Source organism: Strix aluco, chromosome 13 (genome assembly GCF_031877795.1).
Source record: "Strix aluco isolate bStrAlu1 chromosome 13, bStrAlu1.hap1, whole genome shotgun sequence".
Taxonomy (NCBI): Eukaryota; Metazoa; Chordata; class Aves; order Strigiformes; family Strigidae; genus Strix; species Strix aluco.
Window position 1 is genome coordinate 6,799,623 of NC_133943.1, and position 18,053 is coordinate 6,817,675.

The following is an 18,053-nucleotide window of genomic DNA, read 5'->3' on the forward strand; positions in this document are numbered from 1 at the left end:
TAGCATTGGTTTGGGGTTTTTTTTTCATTCCTAAAGTGCTGTGTAGGGGCAGGTGCGGAGAGCAGGTTTGTGCATCCCCCTGCGCAGACCCAGCCTGCTGCCTCCCTGGCAGCTGCTACCCCGCACCTGGTACTGGGCTTGTGCCCGGTTTCCTTGCTTCACTCCCTGGCGTTTAGGTGAGGGGGGGAAAAAAGGGACCGGATCCCCTTGCCCTCCTCCCTCCTGTGCTGTGCAGGCGAGGGCAGAGCTCTCTGGCTGCGGCCCGGGCGCAGGAGGGAGATGGCTCCCGGTGCAGGGGGCTGCTCTCCTCCTCTCCCCCCACACTGTGACTCTCTTAAAGGTGACTTCAGCCTCCCGGGCTGTGCTGGGGTGCAGGGGGACCCCAGGGCACTGGGGAGATTGACCAAGGGGTGGACCAGGAATGGGTCAAGGATTATGTTTGATCCTGGGGCGGGGGACACGGATGTCCAAGTGTCTTTGCAGAGATTTTCTTTCTTCTTCCCCTTTTTCTTAAGATTCATTTATTTTTAACCTAGGACAGCTGCAAACTGCAAGCACTATCCTGCTAGAGTTGCTTATAAGACTTTTTTATTCAAAAGTTTATTTGAAATAATTAGCTTATGAGATCATTTATAAAGGAACTACTAGATATATTCAGAAAAACTAGAAGCCCCTCGTGACTCCAGGGTCAGCTCCTCTGCCCACTGTTACCTGCTGCTGTATCTGTTCTCCATCCTGAAGGCAGAAGCTGAAGGCGAATATCTATACAATGCTGAGCAATCCCACAATAAAAACCCTCTACTGTAGTAATCTAACAGGGCTTCAACCTACGGGGGTCAGTTAAGAAGCTGGTGGAGGTTGTTTTGCTGCGTTTAATGTTCATTCAGTATAAGAAAGCATTAATGGCTCGTTCTTTAGCAGGGGTGAGCTCTGCTGCTGCCTGGGTGCTGTGGCTGCTGATGAGCAAAAGGGAACAGGATTTATGGGTCTGACGTTGTTAAAATCACTTTCCAGCCGCTTTACCCTCTCTCTGAGGGAACACTTTGCCTCTAGCACTGATCCTGTTGGCAGCTCAGCCCTGCAGCAGGGGAAGGGTCACAATCGATGCCTGGAGGGGCAGGGGTGCCCGCTGTTAATCGCCTTGGAAAAGCAATATAAGAGCAGAAATGAAACAGAGCAAAAAAAAAAATAAAACGCAGGAGCTGGGATGCTGAAGACTGGACAGGCATCCACTGGCATCCTCTTCTACTTGGCTGTTGTGGGGGAAAGAGAAGGACGTCAGTAAGGTGGCTCCAGGACTTCCCAAAGCCCAAACTGCTTTTTCCATCACAACCTCCCCCTCCCCAGCAGTGCTTTGGTGCTGCCCTAGCTCTTGGGGGTGGACCTGTACCCCCCCAGCCCCCAGGGCTTTCCCTTTCCCCTTCCCCGTGCTCGTGTTTGGACTCACCTTTCTCCGTACCCAGCTTCAGCATGTCCACCCCGGAGAAGATCATCTCCTCCGGCTCCATGGTGGCAGCATCTGCAGAGAGAGGGCAGGACCTGGGTGCTGCACCCCTGGGGGCTGCCCCATTGCCCCCCCCACACCCCTCTGAGGGCAGCAGGGGCGAGCCTGCACCCCCCTCCACTGAACTGCAGGTTTGCGGGCAAGAGGGGGCCCATGGAAAACGTTGGCTGTGTGCCTTGGCTCTAGCTGCAGCTACCCAAGGAGGGCTGTGGATTTTAGGGTCCCCTCCTGCTTTAAGGCTTTCAAAGGGGGGTGAGGGACGTTCTCTACAGCTTGGGCACCCGCCTCTCCCTGGCAGCTCTCCTCCTCCCTAATCGCAAGCAGAACGAGGGGGCAGCATCCATGCAAGCTGCTTGTTCCTCTCCTTGCCCTTCCCCATGACCTACCAGGGCAGTCCAGCTTTTCCCGAGTAGCCGTGCCCTCAATCCTGGTGCCATTTTTGTAGGAGCACCAGCAGTAGCCCGTGGAGGCATTGCACTGCTTGGGCAGGTAGTCGCCGTTCTCATCGCACTGCGGGCGGAAGTGACCCGGCCAGACACCCCCAGAATTGGCCTCCGCCTGGCACTTAGTTTGCACTAGGGCAATAAAAAACAAAGGGGAGACACCGTGAGGCCCCCCCAGGCCCTTCTACTGCCCAGCAGCCTCGGTGGGAGCTTTTTCTTCCAGAAGCAGTTAAATGAAATGTAAAAGGTGAGCAAGCCCCGCCCCCCCCAGTGACCTTTCTAAAGCTCTTGGGCCAGCCCAGGACTGAGGGTTTGGTGTGGTGCTCCCACTTTTTGGACATTTGCTGGTCCCAGATGCCCTGCAGGCAGCGTGCAGTGGCTCTGTGATGTCCCAAAGGCCACCAACCAGAGGTTCCCATGGAACAAAGAGGTTCCATGGTCAGGGGATGGAGGGTTGGTCGCCTTTGGGTAGCCCCGTGCTGGCACCTGCTGGGGATGGTCCCGAAGGGGCAGGCCCATCCCTCCCCAGCTCGGCAGCCCCCGTTCCTGTTACCTTTCTGGGCCGGAATCGCCTTCTGGTCCTGCTCCTTGGGGTTCTTGGCCATTTCAAAGAGCAGCCACTTGTGCATCCAGGATTCAAAGGACTGCAACAAGGGGAACCAGCACGTTAACCGGCATGGGGCGGGGGGGGTGGTGTGCACCACAGGGGACCCATCCCACAAGCTCCAGCTTGGGCCAAGGAAGGTCGTGAGCACCACCGCCTTCCTCAGAGTGGGAGTAACCCAAGCCTGGCTCAAGCAGGGCTTTGTTTTTCCAAGTGGGGACAGCCCAGTCCCTCCCCAAAGTGGGGTGCTCCCAGAAGGGGAAGAGTAGGGTGGCAGCAAGCACTGACCTTCCAGTCCGCATCAGTCATGGTGTTCTTCAGGGTCTTCATGTTGCCCATCAGGTTGTCCTTCAGCTCCGGGAACATATTCTTGGGGTCTGCTTGCTGCAGAGTGACAACCATGGTGAGACAGGGCAAAGAAAAACAAGGGCAAGGGGAAGGTGAAGCTCTACTTATATCCACCAGCTGGACATTGCAGGAGGCGAGGAGCTCCCACCACCTCTGAGTGCCCCAAGAGCCCCCAGAGCCAGCCAAGAGACAGCAAGCTGGAAGCAGAGGGTCGCATCACCTCCTGCAGCTACAGGGTCAGAGGGGGAGAAGGGACCTTACCAGCAGCAGGTGCTTCACTTGGTCCTCGGTTTTGTTGCTAGCGGGGGCCATGTCCTCAAGAGAAAAGGCAAAAGGGACAGCGTGAGCACGAGGGCTGGCAGCGGCAGCAGCCACCAAGCAGCGGTGGGTGGGCATCTCTTACCATGTTGCCCACAGAGGGGGCAAGCGGCATGACCCTCATGGCCAGGGGCGTGTTCACCATGGCCATCTTCATCTTGCTCACCGGCTTGGCACCTGCCGAGGAAGGAGCAGCGTGAGGGGCGCCGGGTCGGGTGGTCCGGGACGGGGGGACCTGTCCCCTCTCCCTGGCCACCCCCCCACCACCACACTGGTGCCTGTGGGGCTACTGACTGGCAGGCAGTTTCCTCTGCAGTGCCTCCAGCTGCAGGTTCTGGGTGGTCTTGGTCAGCTTGCTGATCTGCCCGCTCTGCTGGTAGACAAAGTAGACGGTGACAGCCTGGCCAGCGATCAGGAGGGCCACCAGGATGGAGAATGTAGAGAGGGCAGCTTTGCGGCCCAACGCAGACCTGCAGGACATGGAGAGGGAGCTCAGCCCCAGCCACCGGCAGCGGGAGATATCCTCATACCCTGCCATCACCCGCTCACAAAAACCCCTCCTGCAGCCCACGTCACCCCGTCTGCGCCACCCCAAACACCCCCCTCCTGGGGGGTTTGCAGCCAGACAAATGCAAATTCCCCCATCGCAGCGTGCAGAAGTGAAATCTCAGCATGAAGGTCACACTGGGGGAACCGAAACCCGCTGCGGGGGCAGGCACGGGAGGGGTACCCGAGGAGCATGTGGGCACACGGGGGCTGCGGGCAGGGCGCTGCCGGGGGATTTTGGGGCACAGCATCACTCTGGGCATCGCCTTTTGTAGGGTGATGAAGCCACCTGAAACCTCACTGGTCCCAGAGGGCAGCGGACATATCCCACGGAATGCCAGACTGCATTTAATTGTTAAAATTTTTTGTGCAAAAAGCGAAGGTGTGGGGCACCCCGAGCACAGAGACAGCACCCAGGCAGGCTGGGCAGGTGGGTGACACAGTACTGCCGTCGCACTCGGGTGCCGAGGGAAGGCAAAGCCAAGCACCACATGGCTGCTTGCCCTGTTGCCGAGGCCTCCCCGGGCCAGATCCTGCCCTGTCGGGATGACCGGGGCACTGGTGGGGTGCAGCAGCACCCCAGGGAGCCACCATCTGCCTCCGCTGCCCGATGAGAGGGGGGGGGCACCCATGGGTGCTGCCCGCCCGCCACCGCTGCTGCAGGCAGTGTCCGGAGTTGGCCTCGCTGCCGGGATGTCTGCCTGGTGACTGATGATGTCAGAGCTCCCGGGCTTCTGATTAGCTGGAAGTGGTTTGGGGGGGGCCCTGTTTGGAGTGGGGGGGCCCCCAAGGCGGTTGGGAGATGGGGGCTGGCTGGGAAGTGGCGGGTGGCCCCACAAAGCCGCTGGGCTCGGGGTCTGCCCTGTGTCCCTGCCTGCCCCATGGCCATCCTCTCTGCCTCACCTGCCCCATAGCCACGTCATCGGCCTGTCTGCCCCACAGCCACGCAGTGCCCCCAGCCCCCCGCAGCCGTGCTGCTCCCCATCCACCCCACAGCCATGACTTGAACCCCTCTGCCCCACGGCCATGCCCTCACCTGCCCCATAGCCACACTGTGAACCCGGCCACCCCACAGCCATGCTGTGTCCCCATCTGACCCAGAGATACAGTGACCCCCCACACGCCCCATAGCCACGCTGTGCCCCTGCCTGCCCCACAGCCATGCTCCAGCCCCTTCCACCCCATAGCCACGCCATGGCCACCTTGGCTCCTCAGCACCCCATAGCCACAGTGTGACCCCCACCTTCCACCCCACAGTCACTCTGTGCCCCCTTGGCCCAACTGCATCCCCTTCCGCCCCACAGCCATGCATTTCCCCCTCTGCCCCACATCCCCGTCGTGCCCGTTTTGTCCTCCCTGTGCCCCCTTGATCCCACACCCCCGTGTCCCCAGCAGTGGCACCTCTGGCTGTCCCCAACACTGAGCACGCCGCTGGCGCGGTCGGAGAGGAGATCCCGCTGCTCTTCAGCCATAGCTCCGCTGTCGACACCCCAATCGGCAATGAGCACCCCGAGTGCTGCCGCTGGAAATACCCCCCAGGCCCCCACCCTGCCCCACCACACCGGGGGGGCCCCCCAAAAAAAAGCCCCATTGGCTGCCAGCACTGGCATCACCTGTTGCCAGGCAGACATCTGCTCGGCAGGTCTCTGGTCCAGAAATAACGCTGGATGCGGCCGTGAGCGCCGTGGCCACTTTGGGGGGTATCGCTTGCCACCCCCCCACCGCGGGCAGGTCACGACGTTCAGCCTGGTGACACCCGGTGCCATGGGCCTGGGGGCTCTGGTACCCCTTGGGGGGGCAGGAGGTGGGATATGGGGGTCCAGGATGTGGAGGTGGGATGGGGGAGGTGGGAGGCCACGGGGTGGGATGCTGTGGGGAGGGGTCCCCACGCTAAAGGCTGAGCAGGACCCTCTGCGGGGGCCTGTCGTCAGGGTACACCCCTCCTCCCTCACCTCCACCGTCAGGGAAAAGCTGCACTTTGGCCCAAACCCCCACCTCGAGGGTCATTTTGGAGCCCCCCTGGGTGGGCGGTGCTTGGCCAGCACCTCTCCGACTGAGGCGGTAATGATTCGAGGACCACCAAGTGTTTTCAAGCCCCCTCCCTCTTGCAGCACCCCTCTCGCCCTGCCTGCAACAGCTTCGGGGGGCTGAACCCCCAAACCTGAGAGGAACAGCCACCCCTCAAGGTGTGTGACCCCCAAAGCACCAGTGGGAGTGGGGCAGCGTGGGTCCCCAGCCCCCCCCCAGCCCACCCAGCGCTACGTAGGCGAGAGCAGCCATCCACCCCCATAATGCTGATTTTAGGGGATTTTATACAAGAACGTGGGGGCACCCCGAGGGTAACACAACCCCGATGCCAGCGCTGCGCTGGGGGGCTAGGCCTTGCCAGGCACGTCACACCCAGCACCGAGCCAGCTCCAGCGTCAGGACCCAGCACGACCACGGCCAGGGTTGAGCCACAAGTGAAACTCCAAGCGTGAAATTAAAAGCAATCTGTCCGGGCATCACCAGTTACCAGGCAAACCTCCCGCTGCACGGCCCCAGCACCAGAAAGTGGTAAAATTAGGGCGAGCATGGGCCGGTTTCTGCAGCGACTCCATCCCTTCTCCTGGGTCAGTCCCGCAGCCGCCCCGCTGGCACGGCCAGACCCCGGCAGCGCCCTGGGAGAGCGGCCTTGAGGAGTAATCTAAACGCATTTCTGAGGAGCAGGGCAGGGGCTCAGGGAAAATGCTGTTTCTGGAGGAGAAGCAGGTGCTGGTGGGACGATGCTCCAGCTTCCTGGGTGGGAAATCACAGCGCCCGTGCTCAGAGCCCACTCCCGTCCCCCAGCTCATGGGACCCAGCCAGAAATCCCCGGGGCACCCAGGGGTGCCCAGACCCCCAGGCCCCAGGGTGTCCATCAGCCAGACCCCAGCCACCTCCGTCTCCAGCTCCATAAATTTTTCGTCTCTCCCGTTGCTCTCAGCCCACGGCAGGCACTGGGGGGTTTGGGGGGACACAGGTTTTTCTCGCAGCCCCAGCCCTCGCTCGGCTCCTCACCGAGGCCACAAGCCCCCCATGCGCTCTGGGCGCATCCATGAGCACCCTCAGCCCTAAGGGGAACTAAGGAAAGCCTGAACAGGAACTCGGCGAGCGAAAGCCCCAACAATTTCATGGAGCTGGGCCTGACTGCAAACCACAAACACAGGCGATGAACTGGGGGGTGGGGGGGAGCCCGGCTCCCCCCACAGCACCAAATCAGCCCTCGCTCTGCACACAGACATTTCCATTAACTTCTACAGCACTTCCCCCCCGCTGTACCTTTCTGCACAGGGCTGCAGCGTCTAAAGTGTCTTCAGTCTGTAAACTGATTTTCCTGGGAAGCTGCAGATCTTTTTACAGAGCAGCTCTCAGCCTGCCTTACCCCCCTCTCTCTTCCACAGCCTGAGGCTGACACCCAGACACAGCACAGGCTCATCACCACCCTGTCACCCCCGAGGCTTCATATTTGTGTACATTTTGTGCTGTCCATGAAAAACTTGACAGGCACCATTACAGGAGGGTGGGGAAGCATCTGTCTTTTGGGGGAAAAAGAAACCATCTGGAGCAAGGAGCAGTTTCAGGTCTCAGCTCAGACCTGCCTGTTCCCCCAGGGACCTCAACCCAAGCTGGCAGAGCAATTATTTGAGGCAGGGAGGTGGAAATAACCCCACGGGCATTCACATGAAACCATTCATCACCAGCTGAGCCTCCACCTCGCAGCCCTCAGCCCCTGCACAGACCCACGTTTGGTGAACAAACCCACATTTCTCACTGCTCGTGAGACGACACCCAGGAGAGCTCCAAGGAAACCCAAGGGGAACGGCTGAGCTGCAGGGCTCACCAGCAAACACAGACCCATCTCCAGGGACTTTGTGGGCTGGGGGTGCACTGCAGCCCCACCCCCCCGCCCCAAGCAGCCCCATGACCTCGCTGGGACAAGCATCCCTGCCAGGGAGACACAGGGTGGGCAGCCACGTGTCCCCCACCCACCCAGGGAGCCATCCCCCAGCTGCAGGGGGTTTGCAGGTGATGCAGCTCCTGGCCAAATCACACAAGACAAACCAGCTGCATAGGGGCAGGAACTGCAAGACACATGAAACACCTCCACGCCGCTCAGCCCAGAGAGTCTTTCCCTCCAGAGAGCCCCGGGACGCGTGCTGGGCAGCCTGCTCTGCGCAGGGACAAGCCTGGCTCTCCGGTTTCTCTTCCTCAATCACCATTTCCTCCCTGGGGGGTTTCACACCAGTGCAGGAAGTTGTTTCAAAGACGTCAGGCCAGCTAAGAAATAAAAGCCATTTTTGCCATTAATTGTGCAGTGAGCCCAGGGAAGAGCTGGCCCGGGTGGCAAGTGGCACAGGTTGGGCTTACAGGAGCTCAGCCTCAACAGCCCCGTGCACCCAGCAGAGCTCCTGCTTCCAAAGATTAAGGGCTAATAAAGCAAATCCTCCTTCCTGTGCTGGGCAAAGCTCCCAGCACCTGTGTGAGCCCCAGAAAACCTCCCCAGAGGAGGATACACCCAGCAAGGCAGTAGCTCTGGGTTCAACAGGAGGGTCCCAGCTGGTGCTTCAGCAACTTCCTCTCCAGAGCCAAGCAAGGCCAAGGCCACCGGGGTGCCAACCAGGTCCGTGCTGCCCAGAGGTCGGCCTGATCCTGCTACATGGGGGGAACCCAGCATCTGGATGAAAAACCGCTTCCCTTCTCACGCCCTTGGAGCAGTACGGAGCAGACACCTTCCCATTCCCACATCCACCCTTACAACCAGCAGGGATAAAGTAGCTGGCACCAGGGTGGCTGCGGAAGGGAGACAGAACTGAGCAGAAAACATCCCAAACAGCACTCAGAACAATGAGCGAGGGTCTGTTACCTTTGTACCGCTGCAAAGGTCCTGCGTTGGATTTTATATTCCTGCAGAGCTTTCCCCAAACATACCCTGTGAAGCAGCCACGTTAACGTCACCTGGGACAGAGTAACACACATCAGAACAGCAACAGGTTTCACTGTATGTAAAAAAAAAAATACTGACTAGAGCTGTTAGTTACACACACCCTCAGCTCCCGCAAACAGCGTCTCGCTCCCCTGCACTCCTCTGCCCCGTTCCCTCCTCAGTTCAGCTCCACATTGCCCGAGCCGCTGCTGGTTTCATGCTTTCAGCACCTTCTCCACACAGACTTCAAAGAATACTTTAAGTGCAGGAAAACAGTGATTTGAACAGCAAATAGTGCACTTTTAAGACAGTAAGGGAAGTTTATGCTAAAGTCTTCCATGGCCACATATAAAATTACAAATTAAACACTACGGCTGCGCCAAGGGAAACGCTGGCTTGGGAACATTGGTCCAGGCTGAGATTTTTTCCACAGAAAGAGGAACTCATGTATTAAGCAACAGTTTGCAGAAAACCCAGCAGCAGTTAGCTTGCTCACAAGCCCAGCTTTCTTTTCCACAGCAAGGACATCTCCAAGAGATCACGACTCACTCTGAAACCGCAAGCATCCAAGTAGTTTTCACTGCAAAGACTGACATGCACCACGGCTGCCGATCAGCCAGCCCGCTTTGCTACTCGCTCCCTTTTACTGTGCAAGAGCTGTGGCTCGACAACTGAAGACAGAGCTTGACAGGAGCAACGTGCCCTGGATCCGGTCCAGCCGGAGTAACTTAACCAGAACAGAGACTGCTCTGAGAACAGAGCGCCTCCAGCACCACCACCAGGCACAGGGGCCCTTCCCGTCAGGGGAGGGAGGCTCAGGAGAGGTGGGCAGGGGAAGGAATCCCCCACGAAGCCTTTTAAGATGCAAAGGTGTGGGAAAGAGCCAACGTGAAAGTGGTGAAGGCTGAGGGTCTCGGGATCTGCAGGCAGACCTTGTCCAAGAGCCCAGGACATCAGAATGCTGCCTTCCAGCTTCACTTTATAGGTCACACATGTATAAAACTATTCATATTTGCCATATAACTGTGCTAAGGATCCTAAAGTTTTTCAACCAATCTGATAAAAATCACTTAAACCTGACCACAAGTATTCCTGGACAAACATTCTCCCAGCTCCAGAGGAGCTCGCTCACTCCTCGCCAGGAGTCCCACTGAACAGTACGTGACCGCAGGGGCAGAGGCACCGCACCACGAGCTGCAGCCACCTCTACACTAAAGCACCACAGGCCCCGCAGCGCTGGGGAGGGGGCAGGACAGCGACAGACCCCCGGCGCAACAGGCGCTGCGCTCCGAGGGCTGACATCACCGCCGCACAGGAGGAATCCCAACAGTTTCATCTCTCTCGAGCTGGAGAAGAACTTTGACACCATGAGCAGCCAGAACCCTCCTATCTTAAACTATACTTCAAGTACTGTACGCCCATGAATCTCCTCTTGGCCTAAAATCCTGGTCCAGCCGAGGAAGCGGCAGGAACAGGAGCGGTATCAAAGCCTGGAGAGCTCGGAAGAGAACACTGGCAAAGGTGGAAGTGGGCATTTATTCCAGGTGATGGCAGCACATTCCACAGAGGGCAAACATCAGTGGGGGAAGCAGGGCATGACTAACAATGAGAAGGCATTTTTCTTAAATACCTCTGGAAGTATAAATATATAAACAGAGCAGCTGAGAGCTGTAATTCCAGGGCTTTTAGAAGCTTCTCCCATGATATTCAAAAGCCAACAGTACTAACAACAACCCCAAAGCAGAAGCCCAACTTCAGAGCCCAGCTTCAGAGCATAAGCCATTTGTGGATGTAATTAACCTGAAGCCACTCAACTGATTGTACCTCAGTAAGAAAACACGCAGCTGAGAAGAGGTTTAAAAGAGAGCTTTAATAACGAAAGGTGCAGCGTTGTTTACAGACGACGTCCACGGCGACCACCCTTTCTGCGAGTGCTGTCAGAGGGGATGGGGGTGACATCCTCTGCAGGGAGAAGAGAACAAAAAACACAGTTACCTTCCAGAGGTACCCCAAGAAACCGAGCAGGCACAGCCACCCGACCGCAGCAGTCACCCCAACACCCCACAGCCACACCTCGGCAGTCAGCCACTGCAGGAGCCACGCACAGGCAGAGCCAATGCTCCAGGGGAGTGGAGATGTTTGGGAACTCACCCAGGGCTGGGTAGCCGGGGCTTTAATGCTTAGGAAACAAAAATCCCTATCTCCCATCCCACTCAAATCACACAGCACTTCCGAAGAAACAGAGGGTGCTCGATGAAACTTTCAGAGCAGCCAACACCAGTGCTTCTTGTGACTCCCCTGCAGTTTGGGACTCTCCCTCAAACAGTTAGAGAAACTCCATTATTACTGAGTCACAGTCCTAAACCGAGACCAACACAGCATCGCTGGGAGACTGAACAGCTCTGGCACAAATGCTGTTACGTCAGAGGAGCATCAGCACCCTGCTGTGCAGCTGGGGTTTACTGTGCAGACAGAAACTTGGTTTCTGAAGGCTGCTCTCGCCACCTCCTGGTGAACTGTCAGGTTAAGAATCTGTTTAAATTAAATCATACCTTCAGTGCCATCTGACAGAGGCCAAGACGAACATCCCAAAGTTAAATCATCAAATCATCATACCAAGTGGCACATATGTCTACAGAGCTCCTTTTACTAAAAAATGCCTCAAAACTCTGGTATTTGTTTGGTTTTGGTTTGGTTTGTTTGCTCTACACTGATATACCATGACACACAGATCTAGCTATCGCTGTCTCCACCACTCACCAATGCGGCCGATCTTCATTCCAGATCGGGCCAGAGCTCTCAGGGCTGACTGGGCACCAGGTCCAGGAGTTTTGGTCCTGGAGGAGAGAGTTAGAACCAATAACCCCTTCAATGATTCAGAAGTTGAACACAACCGACAATCTTAAAACCAGTTTCCCCATCCCAAAACGTTCAAGTACTAGAACTCACCCTCCTCCGTTCCCAGACCTAAACCATTCACAATCAGCCACCAGACAGGCACTTCACTGTCATTCCAAGGTAACACGCCTCCAAGTTTGACAGCAGCTCCCCATCCACTACTACCGGGTAACTAAGAGCACACCCCAGCTCCAGTCAACTGGAGACACCCACTCAGGACGAGCTCCAGATGCTCAGTGAGAGACGACATCAGCCAGTAGTCATACAAAGTGACAGACACCCTTCGGGTCAAGTTTAAAGTTAAGTTTGGAGGGTGCATCTCCCTTACCAACTGAGGCAGTGCAAAGAAGGGATGTGGTGCCATCTGGCATGGTTCTAAGACCGGACACATCCTCTGGGAATGCCAGGCCAAGCCCCTCCAACGTACCTATTTCCACCGGTAGCACGCAGCTTGATGTGCAGGGCAGTGATGCCCAGTTCCTTGCACCGCTGGGCAACGTCCTGGGCTGCCAGCATAGCCGCGTAGGGAGAAGACTCATCTCTGTCTGCCTTCACCTTCATGCCACCAGTCACACGGCAGATAGTTTCCCTGTGGAAGGGAAAGACAACATTCAGAAAAAAAGCCCTTCCTCTTTCCTCCCCACAAACCAGCTTCTGGGTACAGACAGAACCTGTTATTTTGAATGTTACTGGATCAATGCGCTGCCATCCAGTACCCTGAAGACAATATTCATCACAGAGGAGCACACCAAGCCATGTGGTTCACATACACACACCATCGTATCTTACAGCTCAGCAGAAAGTCAAGGACTTTGGTGGAACCTCTAGCCAAATGTTATTGACGTTTCCAAAGCCAAAGAAGCCAGGTACTGCAGGGAAGTGGCCAGCGTTCAATACTCACTTGCCAGAGAGATCAGTCACATGGACAAAAGTGTCATTGAAGGAAGCAAAGATATGGCAGACGCCGAAGACGTTTTCTCCTTCAGCAACCTGAGGGCCCAAGCTGATGACCTGCTCTTCCTTCTTCTCCTTGCCCTTACGAGGTGCCATTTCTGAACAACAACAAGAGAGAAGTGTGAGCGATGGTGGATTTCTCAGCATTCTCTTACAGGACTTTATGAAATTCCCTGCTACTGCAACCTTTTACTAAACCAGATAAATGAGTTACCGCTGGCAAAACACAGGTAGTAATTTTGGGGTACAAGCGGGCTTCTTACAAACCCCATGACTCCCGGCTTTGCTGTATGCTGCCAGACAGGTCACCACCCACAACTGCGTAGTGGGGTCTCTGCTGCTGCACTTCACAGCAGGAGCTACCCGAGCTGTGCTTCAGGGCAGCTGATGTCCCCAGGCACCACTGCAGGGAGGGAGCGCCTTTCCTTGACAGCCAGCAACGCTAAGGCCTTCCCCTTTCCCGTTTATATGGCTTTAAGGAAAGAAAATACCTAACTAAACAATTATTAAAGACCCAGGTACTGTCACAAAGCTCTGACTCTGAAAACCGTTCAAGTTGTAGCTTGGGTTTTTCCATGTTACTGGTCTCCTAACCACATCCTTGGGACTAGCCCAGGTCAGCCTCCTGTCCCTGGAGCCTACACCCAGCCATGGAAGGTGCCCGGGGTTCCTGTGTGCTGCTGAGCACAGGGAGGAGGTGGCCTGTTGCCTTCTCCAGCCAGAGACCAGCTGCAACTGGCGCCTCGCACAAGAGAAAAGTTTAACTGTGTCTAATGACGTCTGAGTTCATCAAGGAAATCAACCCGAGCACAACCTACTTCCACCCGCAGGCCTCAGCCCCACGATCCCTTCCCCACAGAAAACAGCACCGGCTGTTAAACCAAGGCCCCCACGGCCCCTCTGACAGAGCCGGCCGACGGCTCCATGGCCGCCACCGGCCCCAGCCGGGAGCCAGAGCCCAGCGATACCGCCCCGACAGACGGACACCGAGCGCCGGGCGCTGTAACACCGATCCTGACCTCAGAGCCACGGACCCGCCGCTCCTCAGCGCCCACCCGACACCGCACCGGACACAGCCCCGGCCCTCAGGGCCCGGCGGGCGGGGGGAGGCTCGCACCGCCGCCGCGCCCGGAGCTGAGCCGGCTCACAACCGCCTCCCGCAGCCTCGGCCAAGCACAGAGCCGCGGCCTTACCCCGCGGCCCGGCCTCCCCGCTCCTCCACCCCGCCAGGCCCGGAGCGCCGGCATTCCCCCGGGTGCCCAACTACGCCAGCCCCCGGCTCGCCCGCGGCCTAGCGCCCCGCTCCGCCGGGCGCGGCTCCCCCACGCCGGCCGCACTGCCCCGGGGAGCCCCGGGCCCGAGGAGGGGAGCGGCGGACGGAGAGGCCGCGGCAAGGCGCAGGCAGGCGGATGGCGGCGGATACGCCACAGCCCCACACTCACCTGCACGTCTCCTCCGGCGGCCGCCGCTGGAAAGGAAGCGGTAGGGTCAGGGGGCGGAGGTCACCGCCGCTCACCCGGAAGTGATGGCGGGAGGCGGCCGAGAGCCGCGGGGGAAGCGGCGTGTCCCCGCTCGCAGGCGGAGGACTCTGCCCCGATCCCGCCGCGCCGGCCGCCGCCGTAAAACCGTGAACGGCGCTCCCGGGGGCAAGCCGGGCCGACCTCCTCAAGATGGCGCGGCCGCCTCGCCCGCCCGGGTCCCTCCCCAAGATGGCGGCGGCTGCTTGCCGAGGGTCCCTTCCCAAGATGGCGGCGGGCGCGGATGCGCAGTTGGGTATTTGTGCTCCAGACAGAGCCGTTCTGGGAGAGCGTTGGAAACGCAGGCCTGAACCGGTTTAAAAAACAACTGGAGGAAAATCGGTGTAATGCCAGCACGCAGCCCCTTCCTCCCAGCCACGCAGCCAGCCGGCGCTGCCCGGGCTCAGCTAGAGGTGCAGGCCTTGCCCCCTTGCTCCGCTGTCGGGTGGCTGAGCGTGGCGAGGGGTGGTGGGGGCCCAGGCTTGTCCCTGCCCTGAGCTCAGGCCACAGCCCTGACCGCAAGAAGGTGTTTGTACATCCCCTTATGGGTAAATTCCCATAGTGGTTTTCCTATATGGAAGTCGAGTATTTTAATGAGGATTGGTTTCAATACACCTAATTCTCTGTTGGGAACTCAGGTGGCCGATGGGAGTGGTGTAGGCTTCGCAGCTGTGAGCGATGGTGCAGGGACTACCACCCAGAGCAATTACCAAGGGAGATTTGTTCCACCTCTACAGTAAACAGAATGTAAATTTGTAAAGTTTTACATTAAGGTGGTCCAACAAGCAAATATTTTTTTAGGGGAGCATCCACGTGCCCAGCAAGGCTGATGTCTTTTTGGGTACCTTTTCCTTTCTCTGGTCAAGCATCCCAGGTCCCTTCAGGATGCAAAACCTCTCAGCTGCCACCAGGGTTTGGTCCGTGAGACTCCCTGCACTCCACAGTGCTGGGCTCGTTCCTCAGGAAAGCTCTCTGTAACTCACGGGTGCCACCATAACGCCTGCCTTGACCCCGCGGGCCACCCACACCCGCTTCTCTCTCTGTTAGCAGTTTGCCACTGCGTCGGGGATCTTCCTGTTTAAATATTGAAGGAGAGGCTTTTAAAAGATACATTGGCGAGACTGCTGTAATTCCAGCCAGGGGCTCCAGTGACACCGACCGTGGCCTGATTTGAAGGAAGAGGGAAGGAAGGGGTTAGCAGCAGCTGAGCGCTGCAGAGGCCAGCCTGTGTCAGGCCACGTGTGCAGTGACCCGTCCGAAAAGGAGCTGTGGGGACAGTGAAGGGTGCGCGGGCAGCCCGAGCCAGGCAGGGTGGGTTTCTCCCCAGGGAGCCACGTGTGCAGGGCAGGCTGTGACGATCCTCCGCAAGGCTTGCACCAGCCTACAGATGTTCCCCTGGAACAGCTGTAAGCCAGAGGCAAGGAAACGGGCAAGCCTCCACTTATGGGGCAACAGGCTGAAATAACCAGATGAGCTTCTAAAAAAAAAAAAAAACCACCCAGCAGTTCAAAATACAACACTGCTCTCAGCCCCAAAGCAGCTGAGAGGCCGGCTGCTCCCAGTCCCTCCAGGCTCTGTGTGGGATGGGGCTTTCTCCACTCCCAAGCACAAATTCTTTTCTTTCGCTTTGCCTCGCATCAGTCCTGGAGTGTCTGCAAGGGAACTGCCTGCCCTGCAAAATGTTCCTGGGGCTCAAATGCCAGCTCTGGCCAGGCTGTCCTAGCTGCCGAGGACAGCGCTGAGGACCTTCCCAGGCTGGGATGAACAAGAAGGGAGGCACCCGGCAGGGACTGCAAGGATTGCATCCTCCAGCCTGGCAGGGAAGGATGCTCAGGCCACAGTGGGGTCAGTGCCAGAGATGATGTGTATTTGCTTTGAGAAATCCCCCAGATTTAGTTCCTTAATGGTAATTAACATTCCAGCTGCTCCTTGGTAATAGCCTCTCCAGCCCATGGGAAACCCACAGACACAGTGACGCTGCAGGCGGATTTCATAACTCAGCCGGTGACTAAACAAAAAGGGAGCCCAAGAGCCAAAGCAAATGGAAATGCTGCCCTCGACCTCTTCTCCTGCCGGGCTTTGGTCCTGGTGTAAACTGGTCCTGGCTGAGAGGGGTCAGTGGGAAGCAACTGGCCTGACCTGCAAAGGCCCCAGCTCCGAGCTTCCTGCAAGCAGGAATTTTTGGCATTCGAATGTCACTGTTTCCGTGACTGCGTCTTGTTCCCACGAGCCACCAGACCAGTGGCCTTACTGGTGGCCTTGAAACAGAGACTGGAAGTGGAAGAGGCCAAAACTCTCCTCGGAGGCTGAACCCTTGCTGTCTGCCTGGAATGGAGCAGGGTCTGTGGCTGGGGCTCTCCAACAGTTCCAGGCCCCTCAAAATGGCATCTTTCCTCTAATAGCCCCAGCAAAGAGAAATTCAGAGTCCCAAATGCAGCCATTCACAGGTAAAAAAAAGAAGAAGCTTTTCCATTCACTTTTAAGGCTGGTTTTAGTTTCAGAAAGGCAGTTTGTGCATGCACACATGTAAAATGATGTGTCAGAAACAGGCGTAAGAAGATTAAAAAAGAAATCTCCAACGCTGAAGTTAAAGCACTTAAGGAATTGGCAGAGACTTCAAGAGCCAGTTTCTGGTCCTAATGAAGTTGGTGGAAGTGCTGCCATGGACTTCAAGGGGACTATAATTTGGCTGTAACTCAGTAGGGAGCTGAAAGTGTTGATTAATAAATTGGAGACAATGCGGAGGAAAGCCGCTGCACTTCTTTCCGACAGATGTGCTGAAGAAGAGCCTGTAAGTTAAAGCATGCAGGAAAGGAACTGGTTTCCTTTGTGTTTGCAAATAGAAGACAGGCAAAAAAAAAGCTACCTGATACTCATGTAAAATGGTAGAACTGGTATTAATAAATACCAATGCCTTTCTGAGCAGCCTTCTGTTTCCAGTGAGTAGGTCATACTTTTTAAAAAAATGTATTAGCAAATGCCAGACCAAGAATTCAACAAATTCCTTTTTCTCAGAAGTAATTATCCAGTGGAAAACTTTACCGCTGGAGATTGTGGATTCTGCAGATTGTCCTCGGAGTTTGGTGCATGCCTTTGATTACTCATTGCTGGCTTTTTGCTCAATGATTTGTGCATGAATCTCCTCTGCTAGAACTCTGACAGAGGTTAGCATGGCCTCAGAAATCTGTTCCCAGTGGAGATACATTTTCAGGCTGAGTTTGCAAATCATTTAAGGCTGAAAAAAAAATCCCTTTAATACCCTTTACAGCAGTTTGCAGTTGAAAAACTTCCTGTTTGTCCCTTTTTATTTTCTGAGCTTTCAAGTACCTTTGGTTACTGGTAGGCAAGATATTCAGGGATCTTCAGAGAAAAGGCTTGTGAGGGAAGTGAAATGTTTAAGGATAAGGAGCCTTCGACTTCAATGAGCGATTCGGAGTGCGTTAGAAAATTTGCAGCCATAATTGTCTGCAATTCTTTGTGTCTCCTTCCCTACGATTTCCTTTCTTCTTTTTTTTTTGTTTGTTTATCTGCCCGTTTCATTCGACTGAAATTGTTTCCTTGCCTCCTGTTAAGTCGGAAGCTCTCCCAGAGCACACTGCCAAAACCAAACCCAACAGACCTTCTGCCACATCTCATCCCCGCCGGCTGGACATGAAACTTGTCCCCATGGGCTGGACACGAAACCTGGCGGGGTCTTCTTCATGCACTGCATCCCTTCTCACGCGGGCGGTGAGATGGACCCGGGCGGCTCTTGCTGGAGATTAACCCGGGCTCCCTTCCCCTGGACCGGAGCGTGTCTCCACATGCCCCCGGCAGCCTCCGCCGGGAGGGCAGGGGCAGGAGAGGAGCGGCTGAGCCGTGTTAAGCTCGTTTTTCCCCTCTCTGAGGAATGAAGGGAATTCTGTGTGTGTGCATGCAGGTCGGAGGGCAGCCAGCCCGTGACTCAGATGCGCACCTTGAGCTTGTCTTGGGGTGG

The 18,053-nt window shown here is 56.7% G+C and overlaps 2 protein-coding genes across 3 annotated transcripts; both read right to left on the bottom strand.

Moving 5' to 3' along the window:
• Positions 1-571: 571 nt before the first annotated feature.
• Positions 572-5,583, bottom strand: CD74 (CD74 molecule). 2 transcript variants are annotated; one of them, XM_074838889.1, is made up of 9 exons: positions 5,165-5,583; positions 3,512-3,687; positions 3,303-3,394; positions 3,161-3,214; positions 2,840-2,935; positions 2,501-2,591; positions 1,891-2,079; positions 1,448-1,519; positions 572-1,253 (listed from the first exon to the last, which is right to left on the bottom strand). In XM_074838889.1, exons 1-9 carry the CDS (start codon positions 5,527-5,529, stop codon positions 1,246-1,248), a joined length of 1,143 nt encoding a protein of 380 aa, XP_074694990.1. In that variant the 5' UTR covers positions 5,530-5,583; the 3' UTR covers positions 572-1,245. The 2 variants fall into 2 exon arrangements, with proteins under 2 accessions (XP_074694990.1, XP_074694991.1); XM_074838890.1 differs by lacking the exon at positions 1,891-2,079 and having other exon boundaries at positions 5,165-5,578.
• A 4,975-nt stretch (positions 5,584-10,558) lies between these two features.
• On the bottom strand, positions 10,559-14,233 carry RPS14 (ribosomal protein S14). Its single transcript, XM_074838891.1, has 5 exons — positions 14,003-14,233; positions 12,508-12,658; positions 12,034-12,195; positions 11,469-11,545; positions 10,559-10,670 (listed from the first exon to the last, which is right to left on the bottom strand). Exons 2-5 carry the CDS (start codon positions 12,654-12,656, stop codon positions 10,603-10,605), a joined length of 456 nt encoding a protein of 151 aa, XP_074694992.1. The 5' UTR covers positions 12,657-12,658; positions 14,003-14,233; the 3' UTR covers positions 10,559-10,602.
• Positions 14,234-18,053: the final 3,820 nt, after the last annotated feature.